Source organism: Mesocricetus auratus, unplaced genomic scaffold, assembly GCF_017639785.1.
Source record: "Mesocricetus auratus isolate SY011 unplaced genomic scaffold, BCM_Maur_2.0 Super-Scaffold_100676, whole genome shotgun sequence".
Classification (NCBI taxonomy): domain Eukaryota; kingdom Metazoa; phylum Chordata; class Mammalia; order Rodentia; family Cricetidae; genus Mesocricetus; species Mesocricetus auratus.
This window is the reverse complement of record NW_024429266.1, coordinates 178,818,777-178,839,672: the sequence shown is the minus strand read 5'-3', so window position 1 is coordinate 178,839,672 and position 20,896 is coordinate 178,818,777. Positions and strand designations below refer to the sequence as shown.

Below are 20,896 nucleotides of genomic sequence, written 5' to 3'. Positions count from 1 at the left end.
GAACTGCTCAGGTAGTCAGGCTGCTTCCCTTTGTGGCCTACTCACTCAACCTGAAGAGCAGCACAGTAAGACCTTTGAGTGGGAAGAACTCACAGCAGAAATCTTTAATAAGGCTCACACACAAACACACACACACACATACACACACACACAACCCACACTCACAGTGCCCTTGAAACTAAATACTGGCCTGATCTCATGAGCCAGTTTTCATCTTCTTTTATTGAGTGAACAAGCCAGAGAAGGAAGTTTGGATTTTGACCTAGCATTGTCAAAAGCAAAAAAAGTCAAAACTCTGTGACTCTGTGTGTGTGTGTGTGTGTGTGTGTGTGTGTGTGTGTGTGTGTGTGCAAACAAATACTACTTCTCATTTCAAGACCACATAGCCCATCGCTGATGTTTACTTTCCTGAATGCAGAGGACACATAACTGTTTAAAGCCACAAGTTATTATGGGGTTATGGATGAGGCATAATTTATTTTCCTTTAAATCTAGCTAGATGACCACAGACATAAACCTACCTGTTTTCAGTCCTTGCTCAAATGCAATTAGAAGTGGAAGAATGGCTCATGGCTAGGGCACCAAGTGACCCCAAGGATGGCCACCTTCTTATCATGGAGACCTGGGGTATTTCCTCGATCATCTATTTTTTTACCAGCTGATGCCAGCCATGCCAAGACCTGACACCTAAATGCTCCTGGTGACCCTCTGGCCCTCCAAAAGGGGACCTACCTACTGACTTTGTTACAGCGGGAGGCAGGCGGGGGATCTGTTTCTGCTCTGCTTTGATAGGCCAGCTGCTTTCATAGTCTCCTCAGGCACCTAGGGACTTCCTGTCATCGCAGACCAGGTCTGCCTCCCACCATGCCTAGGGCACAGGGTTCAGAATGGAGTGAAGAAATAACCTACTCCTTCCTTACCCCTCCCATGGCCCTGGATGGCATCTCTCCTTTTGCCAAGGTGAGACCCATAGCAGAGCGAAATGAAAGGGAGATGGAGCAATATATAAGCTCTTAGCTAGCTGCCTGGAGGGAGCAGGGGGTTCATTTTTATCCAACACAAGAAAATGGCCCGTTGTTTATACATGAATCTCACAGACATCATTGGAAAAAAAATCAAACACATTATCCCCTTTGAAGACAGAAATTTGGCTACCATAACCCTGTATTTACTGGCTGCATAATATCTGACAACTTAATCCTTTTAAGCCTTCGTTTTCCATGTCAAAAAATGAAGATCACATCAACTCATAGGTGGTTGTCATTGTAGAATGAACAAGGACTAGTGTGTGGTCAGTGGCAGTGCTGAAATGGCAGTGATTGCTTTGACTTCTCTTTTGAGATGAGTACGTGAGCCAAGAGATGCCACTTTTCTGGCAATCAGCAGATCTGGGCCTGGAGTCTTAGTTTTGCTCCTGTTTTCTTGTGACTGCCTGCTAGATCTGCATTGAATAAGCTTAATTCTAGCATAGTCCAGACAGAGCTCTAAGCCAAAACAAACTAATAAAAACAACCTAAATTCCGTTTTCTTACCTCAGATGTTAGGAACCAAATCTTAGCATGTAAGTCCCTCTAGGAATCCAATATGGAGAATGAGGACTGGACTCCAAAGGCCCCTTCTTAAGCTCACAGCCATTGTCATCCTTATCCCCCAGAGGAATGACCCACCTGCTGGTGTCCGATCAGAGAGTTTAAAGGAGCTGATGCTGAAGGGAAGGTCATTTTGAAATCACCCCTTGAGGATGGATATGCAGAATCCACAATTCTGATGCTTAGTGGTTTTCAGGGCATTCAGTTGACACTGGACAGGGATATAGAGGCTCTTTAACCCTTGCATCTATACTCCAGAGTTCAACTTGTCTGTTCTGGAGCTTTCTAGTACCTGACCATTTTCAAAGTTGCAGCCTGCTTCTGGCAGCTCCAGGAAGATTAATGGACCTTTGCCCAGCCAGCCAGGTGTCTGTAAGCAGTTGTCTAGCCCTTCTGGCTTCTTGTCAAGGGCCAGTTTCTCTAACCTGTGCAGTGACAAACCTGGAAACAGGTTCCTGCTGGTTGACCACACTTGTGATGGTTTGGAGTTGGCATCTTGATTAATCCGGACAACAGTGTAATAGTTAACCACAAGTATGGGGAAAAACACCCACTCGTTCATCAGTTAGACTTTAATTAAACCAACCTTCCAGAATATTCAGAAAGTCTTAGAGCCCATGAAATGCACTATCCCAAGGACAGCATGAACAGTCTCCGCATACTGTGCCAAGGCCTGTTCTCTGCATGTCTCATATATTAGTTTATTTAGTATTCGGGACAGTTCCATGAACTGGATGCTACCTGTATTTTTTTATTTCACAGAAGAAAAGGCACAGGTTTAGATGAGGAAGCTACATTCATTCTAATGGGAAAACTAGAGGGTGGAGGACTGGTCCGGAACATTGTCAGTCCACAACTCCTTCCTGTAACTTTCATGCTGCTCCTGCACTAACCCGTTGCAGAGGAAGTGGGGTGGAAAGACCAGACTCTCTAAAGGTGGAAGGGTGAAGGAGAGACGTGCCAGAAGCAAGCTTCTGGACACAGCCAGAGGACACAAAAGTCCAAGCTACCTGGCTGGCCCAGTGGGACCAGATGTTCAGACTGGAAACTCTGAAGAGCTTGATGTGAGAGCAGAGGTAACTTTGACTAAAGGGTTGGGGTGTGAACCCTATATTAATAATACCCTTTTACAGCCCAATGAAGTAACTCACCCTCATAAACTGTGTCCTTTAGCCAGCAAGGAAAGCTAAGGTATGTCTTATGTGTTCTGCTCAGAGTTGGATGGCATCCCATACGGTTTCTATGGCAAAGGTAGAAATTCCAAGATTTTGGTTACCTGAGGACTTTGTGTCCTTTATGTGCAATCCTCACATATCCAGAAAGCCTTCTTTCTGATGAGGCCACATAGAGTGAAGAACATATAGCTAGCTCCTGGACTCTTTTCAGAAATCTGTGTTATGTAGTGATCCTCATATCTACCCTATGCAAGGCTTTCTCCTCCCAAAATCCCAGTCTCCAACATACAAGAATCAAAACAACAGTGACAGTGAGACTTTTGAAATTGCATTGAAGCTGTGGGTAAGGGAGTAGAAGCCTGCACTCTGAAATCCGGTCCTTTGGATGAGTCTGTACCTAGGATCTCTCACCTGGGTAACTGCCCCATCCTTTTCCACATCAGGAGGCAGGCCTGTCTGTTGCCTGAAAAAGCAGAGTCCCCGCTGGGTGGGAGAGTTACAGCCTGAGAGAATACCTGGACTATGATGCCTCTGCTAAGTCAGGACATCAAGAGTGAGAAGGAGGCCAGCACACACTGTGGCGGGAGCACGAGAGGTGGCCACACAGCATGGATTCCCATTGTTCAGTGGTTATGCTCTGCCAGCTCACATTGGACAATGTACCGGTGAATACTGGACCGCCGATGCAAAGTACAGAGTTAGGTTCCTGCTACTGAGTATCTGGTCACAGTTGGCAACCCAGTAAAATATAACCCTATGTGAGTTTCTAACCACAACTTAGTAACTGTCACCCATTTGTTAACACTAGACTCACAGCCATCAGCACTGGAACTCGTGCCTGAATGAACTTATCTAACACACATTTTCTCTGTAAGACACATCGCAGCCTTCTCTCATTAGAAGTGTGCCTTTTAAACAGCAAAATCTCTAATAAATAGGACAAAAACACGACAACAGAAAAGATACAGCACTAAATACACTGACCCTAAAGAAAGGTATTTGGTTACATTATGACAACTGAATTAGGGAGAGTACCTTAAAGCATCTTACCTTGTCTGACCTTGGCAGGGAGCATGTGACTTTTTTGTCATTGCATGCATGTTGCAAACAAAGTTTAGAAAACCCAGAAATAGCAGAGTCACTGTTTATCTACTCAGTATTGATTCTGAAAGGGCCTAGTGTCCCATGTGATTAGTCCCAACCGCACCCCCCTGCTGCATGCTTTACCTGAGAACTGACCACCCCCCTTCCCATGTTTTATCTTGGCCATTGCTTGTGACATATGCACTCCTGCCTTTCGACAAATCCCACAGTAGTAACTGATAGTCTTGCTGGCTCTGGCCCCTAGGCTGGACACAGCCTGTCAGGCTGGGTTTTCATGTCTTTATCAGCTCAGACTCCAGAACAGGCACATGGCTGGCATCCAGGAGAGGAAAGAGACCCAGAGGCTGCCACCCAGTGCATCACTGTCACATGGCCAGCAGGGGAGAAAAGAAGACCAGGGACTGTCACTCAGTGCATCACTACCACATGCAGCCTGGAGTTCCGTGTAGCCACGCCCTGGTTGCATCTCTGCCCATGGTACTATCAGAGTCCCATGCTGCCTTGCTGATCAGGCCACATCTTCACTCCTTCTAGCACAGTATGCCCTTACCTCCTCTACAGGAGCAGAACCGGGCAAGTCTCAGAGAAACACGCAGTCACCCTGTTCCCCTTTGCTCCCTGTGGCTGTTTATTTAGGCTTCCCATGGATCTGGAGGTGTGGCTAGTGAGCTTCCACTCCAAGGGCAGATGCTGTAAAACAGGACTGGGACCACTTCCTAACTCCAGCTGAATCCTGGCCTGTTCTTCCAACACTGAGAGGGATGGTGGACATCTTATAACCAGAGCTTGAACTCTCTGAAATCATCCAGAACTAGAGCATTCTCTTAGCAACTTTATCCCCTTGAAACTCACCCATTCCAGGGCAAAGAGGCAAAAAGAAAAAAGAGCACTTGGGTGTAGCAAGAAGATTGCAGGGGAAGATCCTCAAGGTGCCAGGTTTTTTTAGTTTATTTACATAGGGAGGGTATGTACCCTGAATCTATTGTCTGTAGAGTATGAGATTAAGGAGGGGAAGCTTCACCACATGTAAGAGGGAAAAGCCAAGGAGGAGTTGGCCTCTTCCCATGGCCACCCCAACAACAGAAGCAGGATGAGCAAAGCCAAGCCAGATCCTACCTTTGCTGTAATCTGTCAATCCAGCGCCTCTTCCCTGGAATACAATTTTCTGGAAAGGAAATAAAAGTACCCACTGGTTGGCAAGAAGCCCAAGAAATAGCAAGTTCAATCCAATTATAATTAGATTCAATCAGATTTTAAAAGAAAATTTAGTCAAAACCAGAGCCTTGTGAAGGAGACAGCTGAAGAAGACTCGTTAGCTTGAGAGCCCCCATTCTCCCAATCAAAGCATTCCCTAGGCTCCTCCCGGGCCTCAACCCCATTTCACCACAGTGGTTAGAGGGCTAAAGCCTGAGCTCTGCCGAATGCCACAGACAAAAGGCAAACACTAGGTGGGCGGTTTGTGGTGATAGAGCCTCCAGTATATGACACCAGGCTACACTGAGCCTTTTGTCCCCCAAGGTTTGTTGGTGATGTGATTATCTCCACAGTGCCTTTCCCCTGCAGCCCCGAGCTTTGCACGAAGCTCTGTTGATGGTTCCATAACTGGTTGTCCTGAATCGGGAACTTACTGAGAAGAGAGGCAGGAACAATGGCCCAGGGATTAGTCAAGACACCAGAGAATTCACATGCGCACCACTATCCCATTCTAGCACCAAAGACCCCATTTTCAACAGATCAAAAACCCAAACGAAGCAAATTCTCCTGCTACCCAAAGAAAGGGTTCGCACCTGCGGTGGCACTTAGGAACTAGCTTGTCTGTCCTTCCCTCTGCTCCAAGCCTTACCCATGCTTAAAGTCAATTCAGAGTTAGAGAAAAGGACTTCATCCGAGACAACTAAAAAGAGAATGTTCTCTATGGTTCCTTCTCCCAGCAAGTCCCAGGCAAACTACAATATCTGCTGATCATTGCTTTAAACTGAAGCATTAACTTTGATACCATCTTCATTTTATGTATTTTTTCTATCCTGGGTACATTGCTTTAACCCAAATGGCAGGCCCTAGGGCATTTTCTTGTGTTTGGAATCCTTTGGGTATCCATGTATGTTGAACTCCCTCCAGGCTTGCTAAGAACAGTAGAGTGGACTGTAGTCATGAGAACAGAGATTGAAAAAAATCAAACCTCCTGGGCCCCTAGACAATGGGGTACTACCTTCTGTGAGGAAATGCCCTGAGCAGTCAATTGCATTAGTTAGTTTTCATGGTGTAAATATTCCAAACTTAGCTGTCATCATACTATCAAGGAGACATCACTGAAACCAGAGTTGGGAAAAGAAGGCATTATTGACTCTGAGACCCAGTACAACAAGTAAGTGGGTTCTTCATCACTGGGTCCTAATAATCTGTGTCATTTGAAGATGCTTTGTCATTTAAAAAAATAGGTGTGACCTAATAGTGGGTAATATGTCTCCTTGTTGTAGAGGGGCATTACAGTGATTGTTTGGCAGGGATCTCCCGATCTTTGGAGAACAGCTGTTATCTGCAGACAAAGTCTATTGTGATCTAGAAAGTGAATGGACAGCCCTCATCCCCTTAGATTTTCCTGGTTTGTGTCAAGAGCACACTCTCAGTGCCCCCCCACCTCTTTTGGGAGTGAAGACAGAACTGGGTAGTGGAGATAGCTGTCTGTAGAAAGGGGGTGATTTGGATGGGTTCTCCCCACAAAGCAATTAATACCTGCCTTGTCTCCCCTTCTCTCTGTCTCTCTTCCCGGATGGCCGTTCTATGCTGCCCTACCCACCCGCTCCCCTCCCTCTCATACCAGAGAGTTTTCCAAAGAGAGGGAGAAAGCCAAAGCTCGGGGGGATTTCCAGAAGCTTCGAGAGAAGCAGCAGCTAGAAGAAGATCTCAAAGGCTACCTGGATTGGATCACCCAAGCAGAAGACATTGACCCTGAGAATGAAGATGAGGGCATGGACGAAGACAAACCCCGAAACAGTGAGCAGCGATCTTTCCTTTGACTGGGGTCTGGGAGATTGGAAGAGCAGTCAGGCAGTAGATGGTATTTCACACCAACTTTTCTTTCTAGCCCATAGTCTTTTGCTACTCACAGGAATTAGTCAGAAGGGAAATCACTGCCATTAATGTAGAAAACCTCATATTCCATTTAGAAGCTTTGATCTGAAAAAAAAAGTTGAGTTTTGCTAAGGTGAGTGAAACATGCCTGTCCTGTGGGCTCTGTCCCTTAGGGTGGGGGGCAGGCATCCTGTTCCTGTTCCTCAGGAACAGTTTCTACTAGGCAGCTGCTTGGAAAGGTGTATCTGGTAAGAATTCTCTCTGCACTGGCAGAGGCCTTCTGGGTTTCCCTCAGATTTCTCTTGAGTAACAGAGTGGATACTCTCTTTGAATGGGTAAGTTATAGTCAAAGATCCAAGGAAATGCTTCTGGGAAGGTTGGAGGAAACACAGAGGAATTCCACAGAAGCCCTTTAGATTATAGATACAAAGCCAAATCTCTTTCACTGAGTCTTCTAGTGGCAGATTGCTGGAAAACCTATAGAGGGATAAAAATGGGAACAGCAGGTGACTGTAAATGTTTAAGATAACAAATCATGAAAATTCAAACTTAAATCTGATTAGCCTAGTAGTTTTCAAAGTGGGGCATCTGGAACTTAGTAGAAATGCAAACCCTTGGGCTCCTGCCCAAACCCACTAAGGAACCCTAAGGCTAGTTAACCAAAGATTGTGATGCACGGTAAGTCTTAGAACATTTTAGGTTACCTCTAACTACTGTATATTATAATGGATCTTTCTTTAGATCACCAGCTCCCAAATAATGACATGGAGACATTTTATTAATTAAGCTTGGCCTTAGCTTAGGCTTGTTCCCAACTAGCTCTTAAAACTTAATTTAACCTACTTTTATATTAATGTATTAATTATAAAATATTTAATATATTATAAAACTTTATATTAATCTACATTCTGCCATGTGGCTCATTACCTCTCCTCAGTACCATATGTCTGACTTCCTTGGCTTCTGGCTGGTGAATCTCCTGCCTCATATTCTTTCCCAGAATTCCTATCTTGCCTGGAAGTCCCGCCTATCCTCTTCCTGCCTAGCTATTGGCCATTCAACTCTCTATTAAACCAGTCATAAGGTGCCTTAGGCAGGTGAGGTAAAACAGAGACACACCTTTACACAGGGTACAAAAAGATTATTCCAACAGTGCATGTCTCCTGTGACCCTGACCTTTGTGGAGCTAATACTCAGCATCTTCTTCTGTGCTCAGCATTTCTCTTGCATTTTATATGTTTGAATAGTCACATTTCTGTCCTTTCAAGCAACATGATTTAAGGACAAATTTTCTTAAGCATCGGGCATCTGGAGCACAGAGCCATGCAGGTAAGGGTAACAAGACAGAATCCGCCTCTAAGCAGAGAGGGCCCCAGGAAGAGACTCTACATGAGAATGGGTGGAGGAAGAAGAAAGCTCTCTTGCTCCAAAGACTGCTGTAATAAACCTATCAACTACTCCCTTCCCAATAACCCTGCTCAAGGTACAAAGACAAAATTAAAACACAGAGACAGCAAGGGACTGGTAACGACGTAACTTAATAACCCAAGGAAGCCGTCATGCTCCGCTAAGTAGTTTTGCAAGCTGGAAGATGGGGCCTTTGATAGATTATTACAATGAGCAATGATGCCACTGAGGGTTTTTCTGGAAAAATTCATGTCAGCCTCTGTTACATTGGTGATGGAACCACAGGGCAGTTGATTAGTTTGTGGCATTGAGTGAACTAGTACAAAGTTGGTCTGTGAGTCACAAAGGAGCTTACAGAGGGTCGATGTCTTGGCTCTCTTTCTGCCCTTGCTCAGGATTAATCAGGATAAATATTTTGTTAGGATGTTTCATGTAGAAATTGGCAATACTCACAACTTGCTTCACAGCCAGTTGCCATTCACAGAGACACGTGGTTATGTTGTCTCCTGTTAAGAGCTTCCAAAAGACACACGCTGCTTCTCCATCTTGCTCTTTATAGGGATGTGTTCCAAGGAGAGTTCCCGGCATGGAGCATACCTTGCTGTTGAAGCAGATTGCACTAACAAGCTTGTTGAGTAGCTGGTCACTGCTAAGGTTTCCTGAAACCCAGACATTTATAGGGTTAGACTTCTCCCTCACACTGCTTCCTTATGGCTGGAGGAACATTTGGAGTATGGTTCTTGTCCTTGGTCAGCCTTGTCCTAGGAAAACTGGAGTGGGATTCTAGATCATACATAAATGGAAAGATAGAGGTACTGTTCCTCGGGGGCCAGGATCAGGGGAACAAAGATCCAAGGGAGCAAGAAATGGAAAGTACAGTAGTTATACATGATAAAAAGGGAATGTGAGCCTCCAGAACAAAGCTGGAGTGAGTTCATAGGATTCCCATTAAATGTGGAATGGATATTATTTAGTAATTGGATTCAAGAAAGACCTGGCAAAGATTAGACCATTAGTTCATTCGTGGATGGATGAAGAGATGAGCTAGATTCTATATTTATAGACAGCTTATTGTTTAGGGATAGTTTACTTGCAGAAAGGGCAATTCTGTGGCTTGGAAACTGTATTCTTCTATTTAGGGCTTCATGATTTGTTCTTTGAAATAAATACAAGTGGAGAAATGCTTGTATTTTAATTAGTGTAGCTCTGGTTTTTGAAATGTCTAAAAGATTACACTATGGGATTTTTTCCAATTCTTTTCAGCTCAGAAATAAAATTGTGTGTGTGTGTGTGTGTGTGAGAGAGAGAGACAGACAGACAGACAGACAGACAGAGAGAGAGAGAGAATACTGTGTATATGTCTATGCATGCACATGTGTGTAAAGTGTGTGTATTCCTATGTGTGGATGCATACACACACCTTCACATACATGTGAAGGACAGGAAGTCAGGGATCAATCTCAGGTGTCGTTCCTAAGGACCAATCCACCTTGTTTTCTTAGACAGGTTCTTTCACTGGGACCTGGGGCTGGTTGGTAAGGTTGGTCAGCCAGAAAACTGTAGGGATCTGCCTCTCTCCACTTCCAGCATTGTGTTTGCTGCTCTGCCTGGTGTTTGCATGGATTCTGGGAATGGAACTCAGATCCTTATGCTTGTGCAGCAAGAATTTTAGCAACTGAGCCGTGGTCACCCCAGCTCACAAAGTAGAGAGAAGAGGTGTGGCTACTTCATCACAGTTCTGGTGACTCTGCTTCTGCCCAGCCGGCATCCCTTTCAGCACAGACCAGGAGCTACTAGTGCCAGTCACTTGGAGGCAATGCTAACTGCATCGTGGGGACAACTCAGTGACATATCAATGTGCAGTAGCTGAACAAACACAAGTGAACCTGTCGGTCAACTTCCCTAAGATGCAAAGCCACTGAGAGACAGAATTAGAGGTTGGAAGATAGGAAGAAAAGGCATTTAGTCTGGAGATTTTCCATTAAAAGATTCTAGAAAACTATGTAAACTATATATGAACAGCTAACTGTGTATAAACACAGGCTCCAGTTGCTCTTGCCATCCATCCAGCTGTAAAGTAAAGGTCTATTCTTGCAGCAACTGTTGTTAGCACTGGTGATTGTAACAGTGAACAAAGCAGTTAACACCCCCTGCCTTGGGAAGGTTCTATTCTAATGGGTGGGGAACAGATTAGATCTTGTGTCAGAGAGATAAGTATGGAGAATTTGCTGTGTTAGGTGAGGTGGTCATGGTACACTACTGAGAATGGCAGTATCTAAATAAAGATTTGAAGACAAAGAGGAAGGGCACAGGAATTTAGGAAGAGACCGCTCCTGGGAAAGGGAAGGGTGGTGTGAAGGGAAGCAGCAAGGCTAGTGCGCATGAGAGCAGAAGAGGCTCCTGTAGTTGAGTCTTGGGCAGAATTGAGGCAGGAAGTGGTGAAGAAGATAAGGGGAAGTGGGAGGAGATTGTGTGATTTGTTGACATGAAGACCTGGATTTTAGTTGGAAATAAGCCAGGAAGTCACTGGAGGTTTCGAGAAGAGAAGTGGTGCACTCTGACATGCATTTATCAGGGTCCCTGTGGCCACTACGTGTAGAGTAAATTGGAGGCCGCCAGGGCTGGGGCTAGCTGAGAGGAGACTCCCTAGGAGACCTATCTTATCTTGGCAAAAATGGAGGCATTAAGTCAGAATTCAAGATGACATCTTTTGCTGGCAGATAAAATATGGGACATGAGAGAGAAAAGTCGACGATATTCTAAATCAGTGTAAGAACAGGACTGCCATTTTACTGACATAAGGAAAATAGAGCCAAATCAGACAAGAATATGAAGAAAGGCAACTCAGACCTGTCGGATTAAATGCCTACAAAATGTGCAAAAGGAAATGTCAAGTAGGTGACTGGTAATGACTGAGTTCAAGAGAAAGCTTTGACACTGAGCTATAATTTGGGAGGTCAGCAATATAGGGAAGACACTGAAACCCACTGTCTGAGTGAAATCACTAGGGAAAGAGTGACTAGAAATGAAGTAAAGCCAAGAACTGAGACCAAGGTTTGGAAACTGGTTAATAAAAAAGAACCTGCCAGAAAAATTTGCAAAATGAGACCAGAGAACTAGCAGGAAACCAGAGGAAGAGTGGCAGGCCCGCTGAAGGCCAGTGGGGTGAGGAGACACTGGAGGGAACACTGACTGAAGTCTGGGGCTACCCATTCTCATTCTTCAGTCTCTCGGGCCCTTGGTCTTCTTAGGATGGCCCCATGCGTAACTGCAGTCCTTCTTTTCAGCTGGAATGGTTCAGCTGCCAGAGATCTACGGACTCGGTCTTTCATGATTCCATAAAGGAGGGAGGAAGAGACTCACTCAATCAGTCCAATGTATCTGTGACCCAAACAAGACCATAGCTGGATCCCAGTCTTTAATTGTGTCCCCATCCATAGCTATGTCAGCACCAGACCCTGCCACAGCAACTGCTCATAAGATAGCCTTGACAAAGAAGGACATGGTAGATGCTCACAAGCCATCCCAACACCATGCATCCCAAGACACAAGAAATGGGCATGTGTAGCTTCCATGTGAGAGAGTGGTCCTGGTAAAGACTAAGACAACAATGAGACCTCACCACTCCATTGGCTGCTTCTAGCCTTCCTCTAGGCTCCAGTAAGCACCCCTTTCTGAGGTATCCATTGAAGACTATTGCCAATGCATACAACTCATTGTCATTGGTGGAGATGCCCCAAAGACATAGTCCACTTTCCAGGTCCACTATCTATTTTGATAGAAGACATTAGAAGGAGAAGCTGGGTATAAAGAGATAGGGAGTCAGCTACATAGCTCAGCAGGTGAAAGTGCTTGCTGTGCACGCCTCGTAACCTGTGTCTATCTCTGAAACCCACATAATAGTTTGGAAGGAGAAAAACCAAACCCAAAAGTTGTCCTCTGATATCCACACACATGCACCCCCCATACAGACTAATAAATGCAACTTTTAAAAAGAGAGAGAGATGGAAATTTCCTCTCAAAGTAAAGAGTAAATGCACCTATTAAATGTTTACTCATATTGGAATTCTCTCTGATATTAGTAAGACAACTGAAGTACAGACACAGCCTTCTGAAACTTACCATAAGATGCGTAATTATTTGGATGAGCAGATAAAGATGGACATGCAGTAGAACCGAAAGTGGAGGTTCTACACAGATAAGGAAGATTAAATATTTGCACAAATGCTGGTTGGTAACATGAGTCTGTAGAGTCACTTTTGCAATCATCATTAACCAACAGAAGCATATGCCTGCTGTGTACCCTGCAGGACTCAGGATAATGCATTATTGAAATACAGAAATGTGAGGGCCTAGGAGAACTGCAGGTTGCCTGCCCACAAAGAGCCCCGTGTGGTTTGTAAGCATCATTGATTTACATTAGATATGGGTCAAGGACATGAACATAGTTCTTTGATCTTAAAACATTTTTTAAAAGGTATAATCAGCATTTCCCTGGATCTACTTATGGCCAGGGACAGTCATGTGTCTTTACCAGTGACAGAGGCCCGTGAAGGATCTGCTCATATTTCAGGAGACATTCAACAGCTACTGTTTTCCTTGGTTCTCTTGAGTGAGCACTCTGAAGTCAGCATGCCCCAGAGGCCACCCTGACCTCACACTGTTCCCAGGAGACAGAGGTCATGGAGCTAGATGCGGGTCCTCTGGTCCCAGCAATTCTAATGAAACCCTTAAGCCCTGAAAAGTTGCTTTCAGAATTGGGTAATGAAGAGGCAGCTGCAGATGGGAAACCACTTCCTGGACTAATTATTAGAGAAGTCAGCCTTCTAACTGAGTCCCCAAAACCCAAGTGCATAGATGGACTATGGTGAGATCATCGGGGTAGACCAAAACCAAAGAATTTGTCCAGACACCCTATGGGAGATAATGTCAACGTGTTAGCCTTCTGCTCCATTACAAATAAACAAGCATTTGCTTTAATTTAGACTCATTCACAGGCATTCCTCAGACTGACAGAAACTACTCTCACCAAAGAGCTTCAGGACTCACCAGGTGGATAATGAATAGGTGGGCTTTCTTTGAGGGGTAGGGTTTGAGTTGAAATGGTAACTCATTTAGTCCAGGCTGACTTTGAACTCCTGATCCTTCTGCCTCTACCTCCCAAGTACTGAGGTTACAGGTATGTGCCACTGTGCCCAGCTTAGATAAACTTTGATTAGGTTAAATGTCTATTGTTGGCTTTACGGGCGCTGTAACGATACACGACACACAATTACTGAAAATAAGGCTAAGTATTTTATATAGAAAATTACTCACAAGATACCAAACCCCGAGAAGCCCAGCAGATCTCAGCTAGCGACTGGACCGGAAGCCGAACTCCAGGAAAAGAGAGCGAGACTTCCTGTGCGCTGTCTTTTATGCCTTCCCCGTAACGCCCTAGCCATGCCCAAAAGTGGGCTTGGCTAGTGACGTAGTTCCGCCTACGTACGTATACGTCTTTACGTCCAGCCGTATACGTCTTTAGTCCTGCCTAAAGTGGGTGTGGTTAGCGGTGTGGTAAACCGCCCTTTTATTACCTCATCTGTATGCGCCTCTAGTAAGTCACATGTTTAATGGCGGCATCAGACTTCCTCCTACAATTCCCCTTTTAGTCTAAAAAAGGACAACTAACTTGTGTCCATGAACAAAATGTATCAAACATCTATTCTATCTAAACCTAAACTTATCTTAAAGAAACACCCAAATATGAACACCTCCTTCCAATCCCAACTCTAAAATAATGGAAAACTAACACTAACAGGTGTAAACTTATAATATCAATAGTAGGGAGAGGGGGCATGGAATTCTCAAAACTACTTCCTGCTGAGATGGGACGATGATAATCTCATGGGGACCTGTGAAAAGAAAATGTTAGTATAACAAAATCTGAGTAGATCAGACAGTCTCAGTATGGCAGGAGCTGCTTGATTGAAGTTCCTGACTGAGGTTCTAGTGTTGATTGAAGCTCTTATCTTGAAGCTCTGGTCAGATTGTAGAAGATGTGCTATTTCTGTTCCTTGGTCTGGAGTTGTGTCGAGTGATGTAGTTTCAAGCCAGTTTCAGGATAGTGCTTGTCAGGTGGAGTCAATGATGTGGGGCAATTCAGATGCCTCCAGTCGAATCAGGTGAAGTCAAGGAAGTGGATCCTCATTCTCTTTCGGAAGCAGTTGAAGATTGCTGTCAGGAAATCCCTTGTTCTCTGGAAAACTCGAACATTACTGTTAACAAAGAAATATTTTAACTTTCATATGTAAGCATACAGAAGAGGTGACAATAGGGAAGATGGAAAACCTGGAGGAAATTAGACTGTTCAGAAAAAGAAATCCATAGATAACAGTCCCTCATTTTATTTCTTCTGTCTTATATCAATGGCTCTTTGATATAATACAGAAATTCTGAATTGTATTTAAATAACATGCTTGGGTTTAGAGTAGGAGAGCCAATCCAACTCCAAAGCCAGTTTCAGTTAAATGAATGGGAACTGAGGTATGTGAAGAAATAAAGATAAAGGTGTACTATGAAAAAGCAATATAGAGAGATTTAGACTTTACTACCACACAGTGTGTGTTTGATGGTCCTCAGGGTAGCTATTCATTCTTCTACAGGAATCCATGTGTCCAGTATTCTTTGCTGAGTTTACCTGTGAGGACAAAAACAAAGCACTTCTCTTTCCTTTTAGGAGGTCACTGTACCCATTGTGGACTATGAATTTGTAGATGGGCTGTTATCTTCCTCCTCCTGAGATGTTTTCTGTTCTGATCGAATTTTAATTAATTTTGATGGAACCCAAACCTTTTCTTCTCCTGTGGAAACAAAAGCATAACCCCTTCCCCAACGTAACACATATCCTGGTTTCCAGACTGAGGTCATAACATCCTTAAAATACACCGGTTGGTTCAGTTCAGAAGTCTTCTCTGTAGTCCAGTGTCTTTCTGCTGCAGTTTGTCCTTTTTCATCAGCATTAAGAAAATTCAACGTTAGTAAAGCATTGTGTAACCTGTGTCTAGGTGTCTTTGTTTTCGCTGGCTGTTTATGAAGCATCTCTTTTAAGGTTCGGTTAGACCTTTCAATTATTGCTTGTCCTGTGGGATTGTAAGGTATACCAGTTACATGTTTTATATTATAATATTTGAAGAATTGTTCCAATTTACTGGAGACATATGCTGGACCATTGTCAGTTTTTATTGTTTTAGGTATACCCATAACAGCCATCACCTCTAAGAGGTGTGTAATAACAGAGTCAGCTTTTTCAGAGCTGAGGGCAGTAGCCCATTGGAAGCCTGAGAACGTGTCTATAGTATGGTGTACATATTTCAAACTGCCAAATTCTGGGAAGTGAAATACATCCATTTGCAAGAGTTCATTTCTGTGAATACCTTTAGGATTACAACCTGCTGGTAATGGAGTTTGATTGTACAATGAGCAACTGGGACAATTTCTTACTATTTCTTTGGCTTGTTGCCAGGTGATAGAAAAATCCTTCTTTAAACCTTTGCTGTTAACATGGTGTTTCTTATGAAATTCTGAAGCTTCCAACACATTACCTACTAATAAACGATCAATTTCATCATTGCCTTGTGCCAGAGGACCTGGCAGACCTGTATGGGATCTGATGTGTGTTATATATATAGGATGAGTCCTGTTTCTGATGATTTCCTGCAATTGTAAAAACAATGAGGTTAATTCTGTATTATCAGGAACAAATTCTGCAGTCTCAATGTGCAGGACAACTCTTTCTGCATACTGAGAATCCGTGACTATATTGAGAGGCTCTGTAAAGTCTTTAAGTACCATGAGAATGGCATATAACTCTGCCTTTTGTACAGAGTTGTAAGGGCTTTGAACTACTTTACTTATATTTCCTGATTTATACCCTGCTTTACCTGACTTGTTTGCATCCGTGTAGAAGGTAAGAACTCCAGAAATAGGTGTTTGCCTCACGATACGTGGAAGAATCCAAATTGTTTTCTTTATGAATTTGATTCTCTCTGTTTTGGGATAGTTATTACTAATACTTCCCAAAAAGTCACTGCAAGCTATTTGCCAATACTCATTATCCTTCCATAAGGAGGAAATTTCCTCATTCGTTAACGGTACAATAATTTCAGCTGGGTCTTTCCCAGTCAGTTGACTGAAGCCTTAATTTACCTTTTAATATCAAATCAGATATCTTTTCTATATATGTTTTCAATTTTTTATTTTGTTTATGTGGCAGAAATACCCATTCTAGAATGATGTCATCCCTCTGCATTAATATTCCTGAGGGGTATTCTCTAGATGGTAAAATAACGAGAATACAGTCCAGATTTGGATCCACACGGTCCACATGTGCTTCTAATATTCTCTTTTCTACCCATTCTAATTCTTTTTCAGCCTCAGCTGATAGTACTCGTGGGCTGTTTAGGTCTTTATCTCCTTTTAAAGCCATTTTCAGGTGTTTTAAATCATGCCCTTCTACACCAATAATCGTCTGTAATTGAGAGATTTCTCCTAATAGTTTTTGAAGATCATTAAGAGTCCGGTAACGATCTCTTCTGATCTGTACTTTCTGTGGTCTAATTTTCTGAGCATCTATTTTATAACCTAAATAGTTAATAGAATCTCCTCTTTGTATTTTTTCTGGGGCAATTTGTAATCCCCAGCGAGGCAAAATTTCCTTTACTGCCTCAAACATCTTTTCCAAAGTATCCTTATTTGAATCAGACAATAATATGTCATCCATATAATGATATATTAACGAATGTGGAAATTTTTTACGAATTATTTCTAGAGGTTTATTCACAAAATATTGACACAAAGTTGGACTGTTTAACATACCTTGAGGTAGTACCTTCCACTGGAATCTCTGTACCGGACGGGAATTATTATAGGTAGGTACTGTGAAGGCAAACTTTTCTCTGTCGTTTTCTTGTAACGGTATGGTGAAGAAACAATCTTTTAAGTCTATAACTATAATTGGCCAATCCTTAGGAATTAGAGAAGGTAACGGCATCCCAGGTTGTAGAGACCCCATAGGCCGAATTACCTTGTTGATGGCTCTAAGATCAGTAACCATTCTCCACTTACCAGACTTCTTCTTGACAACAAAAACAGGTGAATTCCATGCACTAGTTGATTCCTCAATATGTCCAGCATCTAGCTGTTCCTGAACTAACTTCTCCAAAGCCTCTAACTTCTCAGATGTCATAGGCCATTGACCCACCCAGACGGGTTCCTCTGTCAGCCATTTTAATGGTAGAGCTTTTGGTTGCTCTGTAGGTTTGGCACTAGCATCTTGCTTCTGCACAGCCTGTACATTTGGCATCTGTTTTCTGTACTGTCTTACTATATTCTTACTACCACTAAGAGCTTGTCTATAATTCCTAGCTGATACAGGAGGAATTTTAATCTGCGTATTCCATTGCTGGAGTAGATCACGACCCCAGAGGTTGATAGCAATATCTGCAACATATGGCTTTAACCTTCCTCTCTGTCCTTCTGGCCCAATAAAGTCAATCCATCTAACGCTCTGTTTAACTTCAGATAGGGTTCCGATCCCTAAGAATTGAACATTAACCTCTTTTAAAGCCCAGTTTTGTGGCCAGGACTGCTGATTAAGGATAGTGACGTCACTTCCGGTGTCCAGTAATCCGTAAATCACCCTATTATTTACCTTAACCGGAAGTTTGGGTCTATGATATTGTATAGAAGTTTGCCAAAATATATGTTTTGTATCTCCTCCTGATGTAATTGATTCATCCTCTGGAGCTAATGTATTATCCAGTGCCGTATTATTTACAATGGGCAGTGGATCTTCTAATTGTCCTGGGAGAGGCTGTCCTCCACTGTCACTGGGAATGACCGGATAATCTTCCTCTTCGGGGCTCCATGGAGCCCGGAAGCCCGTTTCCCTGCTGTAAAGATCTACCTTGTCTGTCTATTGTGGAAAAGCATTCATCAGTCCAATGGCGCCCCTTCCCACACCTCCTGCATAGACCAGGAGGCTTAGGCCTTCTGTTTGATACATTCCTGGTAAAAGCATTATTTCTAGGAATGCGTTGTCTACAGTTCCTACTAAGATGTCCTATTCTACCACAGTTAAAGCATGTTGGATCTTTACGCCTATTTAAATTCTTTGAGATTGCCTTCCCTACCCATGCCTCTATATCATCACAGGTAGGGTATTTGGCATCCTGGTGCCTCCTCAAGCCTGTAGAAATAGCTTCACCTACCCAAGCTCCTGTATCCTGACTTTTACATTCCAGGTTCGCTGTATGCAGAACCCATTCCTCCAATGGCGCTGATCTTATTTTTAATGGCCAAATTACCTGCCTGCATTGAGGATTCGCGTTCTCATACGCCAAAGATTCTATAAGGAGACGCCTGGATTCTGGGTTCGCTACCTGTACCTCTACTGCTCTGGATAATCTCTCTAAAAATTCAGTGAACCTTTCCCTTGGGCCCTGTAATACCTTGGTGTAGGGTTGCATTATCTCTCCTGTTTCACAAACCTTATCCAAGGCATTTAAAGCAGCTGTACGGCACAAAGACAACATGTGCTCGTCATATGCAGATTGAACCTGCGTGTCAGCGTAAGGACCCTCCCCAAGAATCTTGTCTTGGGGTACTTCATGACCGTTCTGCAATTCCTGAATCTCAATTGCTTTTGCTTCTTGCCTCCACAAAGCTCTCCATTGAATTTGGCAAGAATTTTCGAGCACTGCAGAGGCTAATTGGGCCCAGTCTTTTGGGGTTACTTTATTTACAGTAGCCCATGAGGTTAGGAGCTCTCTGACAAAGGGAGAATGAAGACCATACATGACAGTGGCTTCCTTAATATTTTTTAGATCCTTCATCTGTATAGGCTCCCAGTGATAAGCAATGGGACCATTTGATTGTTTTTCGTTGCTGGTTTTTCTGATACAGATACTGGAAAAACCATAGGGGAACGCATAGCAACCTTAGGGAAATCATTCCAGCATTTGAGAAGCTTTGGGAAACTCCTGTCCTGACCTGTTGCCTGTATTTCTGATTCTGAAGTATCAGATTGAGCGTCTTCTAAGTCCTGCAGTCTATTCATCATTGTTTCTCTGAGCTCTTGAAGTTCTTGGGACAAATGATTTTCTAAGGATGTCATGGAATCTTTCATTTTTTTACATTCATCATTTACATGTGATTCCAAATTTCTAATATTCTCATCCTTAGCAAGTACCTCAATAGCATGTAAACTGCCTTCTACAAATGATATTCTATCAGTTAGTTTACCATTGCTCTCAGACATGGAACAATTCTTTTCTGCTAGCATTTCAATTTTATGTTCCAGTCTTTGTAATTTGCTAGTGAAATCATCAAACATGGAACCGTGTTTGTCGTTAAATGTTTCCACATTATGTTCCAATTTTTCAATTCTATCTATGGAACACATTTTTCCTGAAAATAATTCAATTTTGTGTTCCGTCTCTTTAAACCTGTTCGTCAGACCTACATTATCATTTTTAATATCCTGAATATTTTCTACCAACCCTTTCTTACTCTCCTGCAATGAATTTTGCATTTCCTGAATCCTTTGTATTAAGATTTCAAAACTATCCTGCGATGACTGCATGACCTGTATAAGTTTATTCCTATTTTTGAGCCATTTCATTAACAAAATTATATTGATTATGAAGCTAATAATCACCATCATGGGTAGGAAGCACCTTTCAGGTAGGTCCTCAACCCTTTCTAAAATCCCATCCATACAAAAACCAAGAAAATTCTTAACATCCTGCATCATAGTGTTAGCTGTTGACATTGTATAAAGCAGTTAAGTTTGTTACCAATGGAGTAACTCAGGCCGAAATCAACAGGCTGCCAGCGAAAGAGCACGTGGCCGGAGTCAGCTGGCCGCCAGTAAAACAGCACGTGGCCGCTTGAGAAACCTTGGAATACCTAACCTTACCGGCAGGTAGAAGGTGCTGGTTCCTGGCGGCAGGAATCGTGCCTTGCCGAGCGAAGTAGTGAGGAACTTAGCGAAAGGAGAGTCCACGTGTGCCTGGTCGGGCCGAGAGAAGCCCTGGGTCCCGATTCCAATCCCGCTCCGACACCAAACTGTTGGCTTTACGGGCGCTGTAACGATACACGACACACAATTACTGAAAATAAGGCTAAGTATTTTATATAGAAAATTACTCACAAGATACCAAACCCCGAGAAGCCCAGCAGATCTCAGCTAGCGACTGGACCGGAAGCCGAACTCCAGGAAAAGAGAGCGAGACTTCCTGTGCGCTGTCTTTTATGCCTTCCCCCGTAACGCCCCTAGCCATGCCCAAAAGTGGGCTTGGCTAGTGACGTAGTTCCGCCTACGTACGTATACGTCTTTACGTCCAGCCGTATACGTCTTTAGTCCTGCCTAAAGTGGGTGTGGTTAGCGGTGTGGTAAACCGCCCTTTTATTACCTCATCTGTATGCGCCTCTAGTAAGTCACATGTTTAATGGCGGCATCAGACTTCCTCCTACAGTCTATCATTTCCAAAAACATATATTTGAATT

The 20,896-nt window shown here is 43.3% G+C and overlaps 1 protein-coding gene across 37 annotated transcripts in view; it reads left to right on the top strand.

Annotated features, from left to right (window-relative positions):
* Nucleotides 1-20,896, top strand: part of Cacna1c (calcium voltage-gated channel subunit alpha1 C) — a 551,969-nt gene that overhangs the window by 378,564 nt on the left and 152,509 nt on the right. For all 37 annotated transcript variants that reach the window (XM_013110334.3, XM_040739165.1, XM_040739170.1 and 34 more), the window contains exon 9: nt 6,690-6,862. In XM_013110334.3, the coding sequence (XP_012965788.1) occupies nt 6,690-6,862 (173 nt within the window). The remainder of the gene's footprint in view (nt 1-6,689; nt 6,863-20,896) is intronic.